A 15885-nucleotide genomic window follows, 5' to 3' on the forward strand; every position below is an offset into this window, starting at 1 on the left:
GATACTCAACCACAAGCCCGGGCGAAACCGGCGTAGCACGCACTTTACATCACCCAGCCAGCTGTACTTACTCATCCGCGTTCGACACCACTGAGGACTTGCTCCCTTCATGAATGTTAATCACGAGCCAAAGATGTCACGTGCGCGCATCTAATCCCAGGACGATACGCCTGCTGGCGGTGTGTAAGCCTCAGACCGGCGGACAAATCTGGGCTGGGCGATCTGCACTGAAAAGCCCGGGAAGGCTGCGGCGGTTGGTGCACCTGCAGCTCCACCCCCGGGTGCAGTGGACAGCGCCGCGAAGAGCGCGGCCAGCTCCGAGCGCAGATCACCCGAGGGGTCGGACTGTGGGAGATAAGAGTACAGATGCGGGGGAGGTATGGGGAGCGCATAGCTGTACTGGTCTGTGTCTGCAGGCACGCAGGTGCATGACGCAGGCAGGTATGGGATTGCTCGCTCTCGCACCTATTACAGCAAGTGCGCGAGGCAGCGCATCAAATCAGTTTTCTGTCGGGGTTTGGGCTTTTTTCTAGCAGAAACATCAGCGTCCATGCAGATGCAACTCACCGCCTTCTGCTGGAAGACCCGGGCCTCCGCTGCACTTGGGCCCAGCTGCACTCGGGCGAGTACGGCGTTGCGCTGAAGGGAAGTACTGTTGCCGGTATCGCCCTTCCCAGTCACACAGCGGACCGCCACCCTGGACGCGTCATCGACTGACCAAAGTGGGGATGAGTGGGGCTCAGGTAAAGGGGATATGCGGATGGAGGATTCTAAGTAACAACGGGTGTCTGCACAGCGAGCGAGGCAAATGTAAACGGTAGGTTGAGGAATAGGAAGGTATCAGCAAGAGGTTAACAGAACAGAGGTAAGGAAAAAGGTTGTGTCTTAACGTGTCTGTGTGTCGCCGCTAGCCAAGTGCCTTATCGCATGTCCCCCTAGTGTACCCCAACGACTGCTGCCACAAGGCCCAGGTTCTTTCGCAACGGCTCCTGATAACGCAAGCGGACATTCCAGATGCGTTGCAGACTATGAAACTAGATCTTGCAAATCTGCATGAACAAAAGCTCTTGGTATCTTCACTAGGCCCTGCACATGCCGCCGCCGCCGCTGCCGCCCTCCAGGCTCGCGACCTCCGGCATGTAGAACGGGTTGCGGCCACCCAACCCGTTCTACCCCACCCCGCTCAGCGTTGAGCGCTCATCCGCCCACCTGCGCCACTCAGCCGCACTAGCATGTTATCCACCCGAGCACACACGTACGCGTCCAGGCGGGCCGCGTCGGCAGGTGATGACACGGCCGCACTCTGGTACGTCACCTGACAACAAACAGTACGACAAACTCGTCAATAATAAGCGTTTGGGAGAATTTCGGCGGAATCAGGGCGTTGATGGCGTGGTTGAGCCATGGAGTATTAAGCTGATAGGTTTTTTGACCAAACAGCTCCCCCCCCCGGCCGTACAGCCATGCACTCACCTGCACCTCCACCACATACGTGTCCATGGATGCACATTTCAGACCTGTGCTGCGGGAGGGGCTGGTGGGGCTTCCTGGCGCTGCTACTGCCGGCAGCGGCCCAATCACGCCGGAGGCACCCCCCAGCCCAAACGACAGCGGGTCGTTCACCTTATCCGTGTCGGACTCGCCTGCCGGGGGCACATGAACAACGGGGAGAGAGGGTTTTGGAGGGAGAGGAGTAGCGAGCAGGGGACGGGAAAGGACGTGAGGACAAAGAAGGGAGGAGCAAACATTCCTCCAAGCTGTATCCCCTGAACTGCACGGCAAGTAAAAAGTTCTTCCCCCCACGTGCACGCCACACAATGGTGCACACTCCCGCCCATCCACGCACCGTAAGGATGCTGCACGGTTGCCGCGATATATGCGAAGCCATTGATATTGCCGTACCAGTACGCTGATGTAGTCTCAGAGCCGTAAGGCGTAGAGAAGATGCGAGTCAAGGCGCGGGTCTCAATGTCGTACGCCCACATGACGTCATTCACGTGTTCTGAGGTGTCTTCTCCGATGACGAGCTGCCGAGGGTTGTTTAGGGCAGTTAGGGATAAGGCCTTGCAGTTAATAATCGGCCGTTGGTAGGAGGGGACACGTTAATGAGGGCGAACGCTGAACAGACGGCGGCACAATGGAGGCAAGAATACAGTCATCGTGGAGGGCGATAAGCCCTCATGCATGCGCCGGCATACTAACCACTTCCTGCTGCCCCTCCGATTGTCAACGGAAAGAGCACCAAGGATCCAACCGGGCCAGGGTCTAAACACGGACCCCTGGAGCTGCCACTGCGATTCCTGGCTATATCTCTCCCCCCGCCGGCCCCGCCATCCATCCATCTAACCTCCGCATCCCAAAGTGGCCAAAGTGAGCACAATCCTTGCACCGTGAAGGGCCCCCGTCCACCTGCAGGGACTTGCAGGGTTCCCCATGCATCGGTTCTCTACGCTGACCGGAAGCCAACCGGCAACCGGCAACCGGCAACCGCCAACCACATCCAGCCCCATCCTACCAAGTCGTGTTCAGGGCTGTAGGCAACGTTGTCTGGATTTGCGATTCGGTCCATGAGGCACCTAAGAGAGGGGAGATGGGGAGGGAACTTCGCAAGGGGACGCCAAATATCCCGAATATGGTTAGCGAAGAAATGGAAGATGGGTTATGTGGTGGGGCGACACTACCTTCTCATGCAGCATGCGCAAACCTGCCCAAAACCCCCAGGACCCCCCACATATTCGCAGACACACACAGCCATACATATATATACACGAACGACGGGATCCTGAGATCCACCGATCTGTTCTTTTCCATACCTACATACACATCACGGACACACGCACGCACACACCTGTTCCCAGCCACGTAGCCCGGGGCAGCGGGGTTAGTGGCGGGTGTACCGCACACGAGCTCCTCCATCCAATAGGCACTGAAGGAACCGTCCAAGGATAGCGAGTACACGCAGCCGCATCGGTTGTACTGGTGGGAGGGGAGGGGAGGGGGTTTGCAGGTGGCGATGTTAATTGGCATACTTGGGAGCTAAGCCATGCGAAGCGAGGTGAGACAGGGTTGAATGGGGTTTGAAGTAATCCCCATCGTGAACATATGGCCCGGAAGGGTCCTTACTGCCCCGAGGAAAGGCTGAGGCGGGTGCGTGGAGAGAGCTGCTGGTGCCCTCATGCGTGTATGGCTGTGTCTGGGCATCTGCCTGTGCGTGATGTGCCTTGAGCCGTGTGATGTGGGTCATGGGGGAATGAGAATTGAGTAGCAACATTAACTGAATCACGTATGTACGGTGTTGTCACTGAGCGGATGGAGCAGGGGGGAGGTGGGCGAGCCGAAATATACGCCGCCAGTGCCCATCGTCAGGCCCGGTCAGATGATGTATTAAGGCACAAAAGCATTCACACAAGAACACACCTCGAGGCGGACGTCGTTGCTGCCGCACATGTCGAATTTGCTGCTGCTGGCCCCGCGGTCCTTGAAGTCCTCCATGCCTTGGCGTACCTGTCGTACCGCACCAGAAAATATACCAGAAAATCTATGAAAGCGGTATGTAATTAGCCTAACGCCCCCAGCTCCTGGTTTATCATCCAATCAAATTCCTTAATGCTGCATGGCTTTGGTGGATTAAATGAAAGACTTCGAATGGCGTGCAGGAACATGGAAAGAAGGGGTGGGTGATGGGATCTGGTCAGTTACGCCGTTGCGTGCACCTGCAAGTCCCTTGCAAGTACGGCACTCTGGAAATAGTGCAGCAACTCGTTGCCACCTGAGCTGCTTCCGTCTTCTCAGCCATGACGGATAATCGGCATGACTCTTCCCTGTCCCTCTTGGCCCCCTTCCCATGCTTGTCAGGTGCTTGTGAGGTGTGCCAAGCACGCCTCACGCAACCCCCACCAACCCCTCCACCCAAATTTGGAAACTCACATCCGTAATTGATGTGTAGATCTTCCTCCTGGCGGCATCTAGGGTGATTCCCTCCCACTTGGACCACTCCGTGGTGGCACCCAGGTAGGCGGCGTATCTGGTATCAGGAAGGGGAGGGAGGGAAGGAGGGGCAGGGAGGGAGGGAGGGGCAGGGAGGCGCAGGGAGGGGCAGGGAAGGGGAGGGAGGGGCAGGGAGGGGCAGGGAAGGGGAGGGAGGGGCAGGGAGGCGCAGGGAGGGGCAGGGAAGGGGAGGGAGGGGCAGGGAGGGGCAGGGAAGGGGAGGGAGGGGCAGGGAGGGGGGGGAGGGAGGGAGGGAAGGAAAGCAGCAGACGTATGAGGGGTTTCCGTGGAAGAGGGGCACGTACACGTACACGTACACGGCAGGGAGGGAAGCAGTACATGGAGAGCGAGGTGGCGGAGGGAAGGAACCTATGCGCGGCACTAACCCTGGAGGGTGGGGGTGGAAGTAAGGACGAACACAGCAGCACGTCACTCATGCCACTCCCCCCCAAGTGGCCCGCCAGTCGTTATCATCCTTCGCTGTTCCCGCTGTTTCCCCCACGTGCAACACATAACGCACGCAGTCACGCACATACATACACACACACACCTGCGCGTCTCAAAGAACGCCGCGAAGACCTCGCTCCCGGGCCGCAGGCGGAGGCACTCGCACCCCCGTCCGCCCGCGTTGATGGCTCTGAAACCCGGGGTAAGGCAGCTGCCGTTGGCTGGCAGCTCCGCGTCGAATACGTCAGGGAACTGGACAACACTGGCGGCTGCTACCAGTTGGTCCTGAAGCAAGGAATGGGGAGAGGACAGGAGGGGAAGGTCAGGGGTGCGGTGCTGAGGGGGGAAATAGGGGTGAGGGGTGAAGAGTGCGTGTGGCGAGGGGCAGGTTTTCGGGAGGATGTGAATGGAAAGCCTAGAGGAGGGGGCATGGATGTAACGACTGCGGGTTGGAAGAGCGGTGCATTTGCCGTACCTGTGTGCCGTACGCCAGCCAGATCCAGCTGATTCGGAAAGTGCCGCCGCCGCTGCCGCTGATCTGCAGGTTGAGTGAGAGTTTCACGAGGGAAAAGGAGTGGGGCTTTGTGCGTGGAGGAGTGAGGGCAATAAAGGTATGGAATTAAGGGACAGAGGGAATGTGTTTGTGTGTGTGTGGAGATGGGTCCTTTTCCTGCCGTGTACGGGAACTCGGGATTGCCCAACTGATACCCGCACGATATTGCCGTACAGCACGTTAAGGCCCGTTACCTCCGACTGAACCGCGGATGCTTGTGAGCGCCGCTTCTTCTCCCCGCGTGCTCCTGCTTCCCCCGTTTGGGAGTGGAGTTTATGACACACACGGCAGGGGCCGCCGTCGGGTTTCGTTGCAAAAGATATACATATATACCGACGCACCTGTGTCGCCTTGGCTGCGTACAGGTTGCCGGCGGTTAAGTCCCCTGGCCGGTCCGCAACAAATTTGAAGAAGCCAACCTGCAGCAGGTGGTGCGTATGCACAGTGCGGAATGATTGCAGTTGCGCTATATGTGAATGGGAAACAGCGCTGGGCCGTGTGTGTGTGCGTGTGTGTGTGCGTGTGTGAGCGTGTGTGTGTGTGCGTGTGTGTGTGTACAGAAATGCGTGTTCGAAGGGACTAAGAGTATGTACTCGTGAATGCGCGTTCACAGATTCAAACACCGCATACCCCAGTGTACATGGGGTATGCGGGTGCATGCAGGCAGGTTTGGGGGGGGGCCCAGCGAAGCAGGTGGCTGAGGGAAGGTCCCAATCATTAGCCATAACTAGGAAGGGGGGAGTGTGCCGTGTCATACAGATGTGTGCAGCAGTCGCAGAGGTATTTGCACGCACTGCTGTATAGAGTGAGGCTCAATGTACGACGTACGTTGGATCCATCATCCGTGATGTACACCGTACGTTTGTCGGGCATGACAAGACCCAGCTCCGTTGCCACGCGACCGAGAGTGTAGTGCTTCTGTACGACAGCCGAGTTGTCGTACTGAATCTGCGTGGTCATTAGGAACCGGAACACTCAGGGGAGGTTAGCTGCACAGGGACAGCGCGGGAAGTCCCCAGGTAAAGGTTTCGCGGGGCCTCGATCGATTGGGCGAGTGGTTGAAGTTGATGTGACCATGATTGCGACCATGGCTCGGTCTTGCTGGTCCCGCAGTGACGTGTGCGCACTTGGCCACCTTCACCGTCCTGGGATGCCTACCCCCATTAGCAAGCCCGAGGTGGAGCGCCATAACTGCAGCCATCTTAAGGCCAATAATTCCGCCTCTACCAGCCGTTGCCCCCCCTTCCGGCAATCCTCCTCCCATCACGAATTCCCGTACCCGTCACAAAGGGTCCCTCCATCCACATACAGAGTCGTGAAACCCTTCCCATTAAGCAGCTCAACTCCCTGATTAATGGAAGCGCTTCGATTGGAAAGCCAAGGCGTCCGCGACCCGTGGCCGCTGTGCCGGGCGCACACCCCCGCGCACCCCTACGAAGAAGACCCCAAGGCCCTAAGTCCCCGAGCTCCGTCCTAGGGCGCAGGACCAGGGCGGCCCTACGACCCGGCCAGGCCCGGCCTCGCCGCACACTGCGTGCGCACCTTCGCCTCAGTGATGTAGCCATAGAGGTACGGCTTCACGGCCGCCTTGAACTCCGTAAGGTTCATTTCACCATAGTACAGGTCGTACAGGCGACCCATCTTGAGCGCGTTGCCGCCGTCGTACCTGAAAGCAAGTGAGGGTGGTAGGTGGTGTTAGGGAGTGAAGGAGCTTGACGCCCGGACCCCCCCGACCTCCGGACGGTTGTAACGCTCACGTGAATTGCGCCGCGGTGGGACCTCCTCCGATGTCCTCCACGGTCTTGGCGTTGGCGAAGGCTCGCGCATCCGGCTCGTACTCCTCACTCCCCAGACGGGTACCCCAGGGGGTGATGGAACCTGAGATAGGAAAGGGAGATGGAGGGGAGTGGGCCCGGGTTTAAAAAGGGGTTGCGTCCGGAGCGGAGGTCAGCGAGGACTGGGAAGGTTCGGGCCGAAGGAAGAGCACTCGTCGGATTGGAACGTGCAAACCTATCCCGCCCTCGTCTCACCCACCACCCCCGTTCCGAAAGCTCTTGTCAACTACCCCATCATTTCCGCGCTCTCGGATTGTTGACATTATATGCCTGCCGAGCGCCTTACTGCACACACCATCACCGCTGTCCATCCCTTACTGCACACACCATCACCGCTGCCGCACACCACCCACCTGCGCACGGTGTCAGCAGCCCACCCCAGGCCGACCAGTCCACAAATGCCGCGTCAGAGGTGGCACTCAGCCGTCCAGTGGTGGGCTCCTGCGCCAGGACCTGGGTGTACATAGCAGCTAGGAAAGGCGGCGGAGGGACGGAAGGGGTGTAAGAATATGCACGGGATGCAAGAGGACGAGGGTCGGGAACAGGGAGCGCGGATGATTTGGTCGAGGGAGAAACGGAGGGATGGGAAATGGGGATGAGGATGGGGAGACACTCCCAGGTGCGGCAATGCCTGAATGATTTTGGTCAATATGTTTGCCTTCGTTTTGCCTAGCTAGCTGAGTAGCCAGCAGGCCATGTGTCCCTGCACTCCACCTACCGGGGTTGGCGTACTCGAAATGGGTGCTGAAGAAGGTCTTGTCGCACACAGCGGTCAGGGAAGAGAAGTCGGGGGAGTTGGATATCTCGGACTGCACGGCAGGCAAGGAATGCATGGCCGGGTTTAGTAAGAATACCTTGCTCCTCGTCCGATAGGGGAGACTCGGCGGGTGGGAGTGGACGGGGGAGCAGGACAGGAGGGTACATCGCACTTCCCGGCTATTTGCCTATATCACCCCGGCCTCTCACGCTCAATCACATGGCCAAAACGTCAGGTGAAATGGCATTTTGATGTATGGCACGTGCACGGCTCTTCTGGATCCCTGACCTTGTTCCGGAGCAGCTGCCAGTTGGATGTGATGGTGGCCACGGGTTGCAGAGCGGAGTTCAGGTTGGCGCCCCACACTGTATCGCCGAACCGCTGACCCGACCTGGCCAGAATGGTGTAGGAGGCGGGCTGGGGGCGGAAGAAAGGGTTGGCAAGCAGTCAAGTGGGCAGGTGGGTTGATGTAGGCTGCGGGTTAAGTTCAAAATTGCTGGGCTGCGGAGTCCTTAGGCAGCCCATGATCTGGGGGATCTAAGATGATTTTTGTGGGGGTCGTATTGTTCCCATTACACACTTCCTCAGGAGTCATCAGGGCGGGGTTCAGTGCACTTCAGACGGGGAGGGGCCAGGAGACCGGCCTGCGGCAGCGGGCGACGACAACAGCCGATGCGGCGGCGGAGCAGTATCAGCTAGAGAAGCCGCTTCGCGTTATCGACCTTTCCACATCAAAATCCCTTTTCCTCCCATTTCCCGTCAACTCCCATCCGTGCCTCTCCGCCCTTCCCTAAAGCCTCTCATCATGTCCACTATACCTGCACCGCATCCGCTGCAAACACCCACCACGTATTTGCCAATGACGGCCTTGGCGGAAGATGTGACCACCAGCTTGGAAGTCGTCTCCACCGGGGCGGGAATGGCCTGCAGCCCAAGGGCTTCCCCCTTCCCCAGGCGGAAGGGACCGAAGTAGCCCACATAGCCGCCCCTGCCAGGGTCGCCTAGCAATGCACCCCCGGAAGCCGAAGGGGAAAATCCGAGTGCGAGCGCAGGAACGGTATGGAGGGAATTGGGTTTAGGACGCCGGGGCTTGAAGCGGAGTGGCCGGCCGGGACAGAACATGGTACATGGCAGCATGGTAGCAGGGGTTCTAGAAGCTACCACCTGACCCCCTTTCTTAAGCCGGTGGCAGTTCAGTACTGAGGTAAATACTGGAATGATCAACCACTGGATCTGTACTCCATTCAGGACCCAACCCACACCGCCATCCCGGTGGGGGCCACATACACACGCACACACTGCCAACCCACCGGCTGACCCCGCCATCACGCCGGACGCATCCGGATGCTGAATATTGCTCCAGATGTACGACAGGCCGTTGGGCAGTGTGAAGAAGCCGATTCCGGTCACCTCCGCGCCCACAGGTGCGGCCAAGACACGTGTCATGTCTCCGGAGCTCACATCCAGGGCCCACAGAAAGTTGTTGTCGTGGTAATCAGTGTCTTCCGCAATTAGGAGCAGGTCCAAACCCGGCACGTAGGCCACGTTGTCGGGGGAGGCGATGCGGTCAAGGTGGCAGGTGTTGTTATAGGTAAGGCCCTGCGGTGCGAGGGTGTGAGGGTGCGTAGAAGGGGAAAGGATGTGCGTGCTTAAGGATGTGGTGAATCTTGGGGATTGTCTCAACTTAAGAATCAGCCTAGTATTCCGGACCGTCCTGAATAACGGTCCGTCGTCTTCCCCACCAGTCCCCATATCTCTGCCTCAGCCGTCCCTAGCGCTTTACGTAACATGCCATTCCTCCAAGTAACGTTATGGTTGCAGCTACACACTCGGACACAAGGAACTGCGACGGGAAGGCACCTACCGGCGTGCCGCCTACATCAGGCATGCCACATGTGAGGCCGTACATGTAGGTAGCGCTGTACGACGAATCCAAGTCCAAGGAGTACACGCAACCGCACCTGGAAATAGGCGGGAGAAAGAAGGAAGAAAGGGTTCTTCACCAGGACGAGCTGCACGACACCAACCTGTAGAGATCCGTATGTATGTACAGATACAGCACACCTCTCATCCTAAAAACCCGTATACCCTTTTTGCCAATCTGCCGTACTGTCGCTACGTGGTTGCCCGTACAAGGCGGCTCGCAAGGCCCTTAACGGCTGCCGCACAATCCTAGGAACGTAGAGAGGAGGATGGCTGGTGGGACATTTCATCCTACGTAACCGGGGCGACCTATCATACGGAGTGTTCGCACGCATGCTGTACGTACTTGTTGGAGGGCAGCCGTACATCATCTTGTCCACCAAAGCGTGTGGGCTCCGGCAGACAGCCCTGAGTGTGTTCAACGTGTAAGAGGGGTTCCCCGCAGGGTATTTAGTCGGTTTGCGCCCAACGGGTTGCGTGGAGTTTTGGATGGGACGGCTCCGGCAGTAATGCATAGATGAAGGTAAAAAGAACAAAGGTCAACTTAGAAGCGTTGTTTTGCAAACTGTCGGTTTGTCACTCCAGATCAGGTTGGGCGCTACCTGAAATATGTATCCGGAGGATGGTGGTGGACGAAGTAGCTAGCACAGCATGTGCGTGTGTCTCTTGAGTGTCTCTTAAGTGCAAACGACAAGAAACAAAACTTCTTTCAGCGTGCGAGTTATTCACAACAACCCCTGCTCATTGCAAGAGGAAGTACGATAGCAAGTGCATGTGGGGAGCTCCGGGTTCCCAAACCCAAATACCCGCGCCTGTCCGGGTTGGTTACCCCTCGCTTACGTCGTTCACATCCGTAATTGATGTATAGATCTTCCTCCTGGTGGCATCTAGGGTGATCCCCTCCCACTTGGACCACTCCGTGGTGGCACCCAGGTAGGCGGCGTATCTGGTATCAGGAAGGGGGGGAGAGGGGCAGTGAGGGGGGGCAAGGAGGCTGACGCGGGTCGGCACGGAGGGAAAGCAGGAGCGGAAGTGGTGTGAGCGATGGTGATGTGGTGGTGATGAAAGAAGGTACAGGCGACTCCCACCTCCCGGCTGCTGGCGGATTCAATCCACTCCCAGCCCCAACCCTACCGCCGCGTCTCGAATGCAGCCGCAAGCTTCTCCGCCCCTGACCGCAGCCGCAGACACTCTTCGCCATATGAGTGTTTCACAGGTCGGAAGCCCGCACCGGCCGCTGCACACGACCCGGCCACGGGGGCAGCGTACTCGAAGATGTCGGAGAAGCGAAGTCCAGGGATGGCGGCAGCCAGGAGGTCCTGTGAGCGCCCATTGGGAAGGGGAAGGGAGTGCTCACGATTCTGTTATGTTGGTTCGGGGACAGGGGGGTTCGGGCGGTATACCGTATGGTTTTCGGGACAGGAGTTCTGGCTGGAAGTGTGGAGGGGCCGTGCTTGTGGGGCAGCTGGACCTAATTTGGCCGAGGAGTAAACCTGGGAGGGAAGAAGAGGCGAGCCTAGCTTAGCTAATTGAGGTGACGGGAGCTCATGCCAGAATTAATTGCACGGAGTGGACAGCAATCCGCATGTTTAATAGGTATTGGTGATAAAGAAAGTCTGACGGGAAGTGGAAGGAATCATCTTTTCCCCGTAGCCTGCCCAGCCGCCCGTGTTACTGCTGAATGAAATTGCAACAGTCGCCGGCGATACGCGCCGTCGTGCTTCACACCCCGAAATCTCACATCCCACGCCTCCGCTTGTGCAACTCAAGTCCCCATCCTCCACCCCCTAACCCTCAACCCCCACTCCAAATTCCCCTCGTACAGCTTTTCTGGAAACCCCAAGCGATCCCTCATATCTCATAGGACCTAAGTAAACCATTCCAGGGTAGGCCTCCGGTTGACTTTTCTCCAACCCCGTGGGGCTGCTTACAGCCTCCCTACCTGGTCTGTACTGCCCAGATCCACCCAGGAGACCTGAGAGAATCCAGATTCAAAACAGGACGGGTCGTGCGGTTTATGTTCATAATGGGTTTTTTGAACTATGGTATGCGACATACAGGATAAAAAAAACAGATCAATGTTGTGCGCACTTATCATCCACATCCACATCGGGTGGGTGGATTGGGATTTGGGGAGGCAGGGAGGCTCACGGCGATTAGAGGTGACGCCGCCCTCCATCCGCTAGATCCTAATGGGTGCCGATTGTGGGGTCTGAACCTGAGTCCAATCCTGAACTCGAAGACGTCCGCTAGGTTGAACGGATTGGGTTACCCCAAGGCTGTCCCGAACACTATACCAATGTTTCCCTGACAAGGCATAGAACTCTTTTAACAGCTCAACGACATACTCACTGTGAAGTTCCCTCCCTTCGTCGCAGAGATCTGGGTGAACTTTGCTGCGTAGAGCCGACCCCGGCGGAAGTCACCTGGCGGCCGTGTTGGCCGTCGGGGTAGGTACGGAAGGAGACAGAGGGGGTAACCGGGTCCGTGAGGCCCATCCAATCCAGCTAGCTCGCAGTGATATCCGAGGGGGCACACAATGGATGCATGATACATGTGGCAGCCGTGGTCGCCAGTAAGCCCAGCCTTTCACTGTATGACACCAGGCCCCCGCCTCTGTTGACTCCTTATAAAAAGCTTTCACATACATACATGTTGTAATGAGTACAACATACATACATGCAAACATACACATACGTGTGCACAAACACGGTGATGGATAGCGAGAGGTTCAAAAACTGGCCGCCTGCCATTTTTGGTAATACATCATCTGCCAACACCGAACCGCCAACCGCACCTGGCCTGGACGCAACGAACTTGAAAAAGCCCACGTTGCGACCATCGTCGGTAATATACACCTGATCATGCAACCAGGTCGCGCAGAAGAGAGCTCGTCGGGCTTACAGTATGGTAAAGTACGGCAACGTGTAAAGGCAGGGGATGGTATGGGAATGCCTTGTATGCAAGACGGGGGCCAATGCTGTCGCCCTCTCGGCCCACAGCCGCTCCGCCTCTCTGGTCTTAGGCCTCGAGCCCGTCTGGCCCCCGCATTACCAGCTTCAGCCACCCACCGTTTTCTTGTCGGGCATCACCAGCGCCGCCTCCACCGACACACGGCCCAGGGAGTACCACTTGCGAGCCACAGGGGTACCCCGGGCCACATCGTACGACACCTCTGTCACAAAGCCGTACCTGCGCCGCACAGTAATCTCAAATCAATTGGGAGTTGGCGCCAATTCTACCTGTTGGTCCCCCTGCGCTATGTCCCCTCCCTCGGCCCCCCTCAGAAGTCATAACCTGGTTTTGGAAAAGACCCACCTTCCCTTCTCCCCAACGTTAATAGGCTAACTCAGCCAATCCATACCCCCAGCCCCACAGCCGTACCTGTAAGGGCTCATGACCTCACGTACTCGTTCCATGAAGGTGGCGCTGCCGTTGAAGTCGCCCTGGTACAGCCCGAAGTAGCGGGCGAATTCACGGACACGGCTACGGTGTGGAGTGGGCGGGGGAGTGGACCGGGGACCAGGGGGGACGCGGGTAAGGGGTGAGGTTAGCCGGGCCGGTGACTGGCCCCAGGTAAGACCTCGTACGGACCCCAGGCCGGGAAAGAGTGGTCGGGCTGAGGAGGATTTCCCGCATCGTTACCCCACAAGGAGCTGTGTGTGTGTCCGTGCGTGTGCGGTCGTGCACCAGCTCAGAACACGAAGTATTTATAAACAGCTTAATGTAGCTTCCGCGGAAAGTAACCTCCACGAACCCTGCACGGCCAGCTTATTTAGGCCACTGCTCATCCTGGTTTTAGGTGGCCGCAGCCGGGCCCCCCTTGTCCAGCGACTCACCTGGCGGATGAGTTGGACGAGTAAAACGTCCGGGCATCCGGCTCATACTCCTCACTACCTAGGTGGGTGCCCCAGGGTGACATGGAGCCTGACGAGGGAGGGGCCAGAGGCCCGGGTGAAACGGGAGGAACAGGTCAATCAGTAGGCGAGACGGCGGGAAAGGCGCCTCACAGCAGCCCCAGCAATGGTACAAGTAGCGGCGACGCAGGTGCTGCCGTCCTAAAGCACCCAGTTGGGACCTTACGTGCCCTCATTGTCTGTGTAATCAGTTCTAGCCGCCCACCTCGCCCTTCATCAGTACGTGGAGCGCCCCCGCTTATTTCTACTGGCTCCGGCATCACTTCTCCAATCCACACCTACTTATGGGAATTCCAGGTACGTGTTCAGCTACACAACAGCCATTGATTAATGCTACCACATGCCGCTAGTGACTACGGAGCTTGCTTCGGTGAAGTTGTTCTCTGGTATACCACCATCGCCGTTTCCCTCCTCGCGACTCCGAAGATGATTAGCACACGCAGCCACTCGCCCACTCGGCCACACGCGCACGCCTCACCTGCACACGGTGTCCACACTCCCCCCCACGCGGAGAAGTCCACGGGTGCCTGGCTCCTCACAGCCAGTTGCCCATCGGGGCCCACATCCAGCTCCAGGTGATACACGGAGGCCGGATTGGGGGACTCGAAGTGGACAAACAAATCGGCCTGCGTGCGGGACGTCCGGTGGACAGGAGGTCGAAGAAATGAGGGCAAGGCGAGGGGCTGAGCGGAGTGCAGCGGAGGTTGTTAGAAAGGGACATAAGCAGCGGCCGCAAGTGTGCGAGCAGTGGGGCGAGCAGTGGGGATAGCTCGAGGCGACTTCGGGTTGTGTTTTGAGCAACCGGGGAGGCTTGGAGGCAAGGGGTTAGGACGCCGAGTCGGTCCTTTGCGTACGTAAGGTAAAAATAGGGAGTTGCGGTTGCGTAAAATAGGGAGTGCACTCTCGTATATTCCCAAGCAGCCGATATACCCTTTTGTTGATATGAAATGTAATTCACGACGACGACAAACTAATGCATCTTTTGGCGCAATGGTGTGTTCCCAGTAGGTGCCGTATTCCCGAGGGTGTGACGGCCTTCAGGGTTTGACTCTCAGCTGGGACTTACCGACCGGTATCACTACCGTACCGCCGTACCTTACCGACCGGTATGACTACCGTACCGCCGTACCGGTATGACTACCGTACCGCCGTACCGCCGTACCTTGGTGGGATCGCCTTGGCGCGGCAGCAGGGTTGTATAGTCGGGATTGACGGAGGTCTCGGGCTACACAGACCGCACGGGGTCGAGGGGAGGGCGGGGGAAGACATAGAGCCGTTGGGGGAAGGGAAGACGCGTCAGGCAACAGAGGCCCCATTCGCAGTAGTTACAGAGGTACATTGCAGCTGTCATTTCTATCGGAAACCGCGGCGATATAAATTACGAGTTTGCATGAGCGGGAACGACGTTTTAAAAACAGCCCAGTCAGCTTTGAGGACATGGTTGCGAAACCGCGTCGTACCGTGGAGCCCTTGGCGTAGTTTAACGCGAATGACATTACAGGCTGGCCGTTGACGTCCACCACTGCGCCTGGCCCGCCAAGCATCGCGGTGCGTGTGAGCAACTGGAAGCCGCCAACCATTCTGCTTGCGCGGGCGGCCACATTCGGCTTGAGTGTGATGCCGCGCCCCACGATTGCGTGGTGGATCGACATCACCGAGTGCTTTTCCTCCTCGGTAACAGCTGGGGGAATATTAGGAAAGTAAATGGCGGCCTCGACGCACGTGGCAATGAGGACATTCGCAAGCACGAACACGACAATAGGGGTCTGTGCTTTCATATTTCCTCTATCCTTAAAATTCTTGGATGGGAGCTCAGCAAGCTCACTACCGACTCAAGTGATCGCGAAATAAATCGGCCGAGGGCTAGGATTAAGTCAGCGGGAGATCCGCCCGTCGTCGACTCCCTCCATGCAAGCGAACAACCTGGTCATCAATCACTTATACTTCTCAACATTTCATTTGGGCCCTTAGGCGGAACATATGTAGGAAGATTCCGAATGATATTCTGCATTACTGTTACGGAATCATGAACCCTTTCGTTGCAACTGACAGTAACCGTGTTAGGCAGGTTGTGCCCTGTGCGTTGCAATGTATGATAAATGGTTTTGATACATGAATCTTCCCCATATTATCTTTGGCGTCCCCTTGCACTTGTATGTGCTTGGGATTCAAATCCGTCTACTCGATTATTGGACCAATGCGTGATGCGCGCACTCATTCCGCGGCCCGCGATTCTTTTCATTTATCCAGTTAATAATTACTCGCTTTATCTCAGTGATGTATACATTTGTTTATTTGTGAGTGCGATGCGGGCGTGTCGAAGTGCCGGCCGCTTGGCCCACGTGGCACACAGTCTCAGGTTTCTCATAGCCTCTCTTGTTCTTTTAAATTATGTCAGAAAATAAGATGAAGGGAAGATGCTTTTTGATTGGGGGTCGGTCGTGTTAGTCGACCTGTGCACGACAT

General features: G+C 57.4%; 1 protein-coding gene across 1 annotated transcript; it reads right to left on the minus strand.

Annotated features, from left to right (window-relative positions):
* Window positions 1–150: 150 nt before the first annotated feature.
* phox (alkaline phosphatase, secreted, phosphate-repressible) lies at window positions 151–15197 on the minus strand (the record flags this gene model as incomplete). The annotated part of the gene is made up of 33 exons (XM_002951058.1): window positions 151–345; window positions 568–713; window positions 1210–1315; window positions 1474–1643; window positions 1847–2027; window positions 2516–2576; window positions 2849–2976; window positions 3418–3504; window positions 3928–4024; window positions 4538–4719; window positions 4910–4972; window positions 5329–5406; window positions 5816–5935; window positions 6530–6653; window positions 6745–6865; window positions 7176–7292; window positions 7541–7631; window positions 7868–7996; window positions 8426–8580; window positions 8890–9178; window positions 9444–9540; window positions 9849–9910; window positions 10343–10448; window positions 10637–10821; window positions 11445–11477; window positions 11855–11928; window positions 12300–12360; window positions 12574–12694; window positions 12887–12988; window positions 13342–13429; window positions 13898–14047; window positions 14584–14644; window positions 14880–15197. 33 exons carry the CDS (start codon window positions 15195–15197, stop codon window positions 151–153), a joined length of 4098 nt encoding a protein of 1365 aa, XP_002951104.1.
* Between the last annotated feature and the right edge of the window lie 688 nt (window positions 15198–15885).

This window comes from Volvox carteri (assembly GCF_000143455.1).
Source record: "Volvox carteri f. nagariensis unplaced genomic scaffold VOLCAscaffold_21, whole genome shotgun sequence".
NCBI lineage: Eukaryota > Viridiplantae > Chlorophyta > Chlorophyceae > Chlamydomonadales > Volvocaceae > Volvox > Volvox carteri.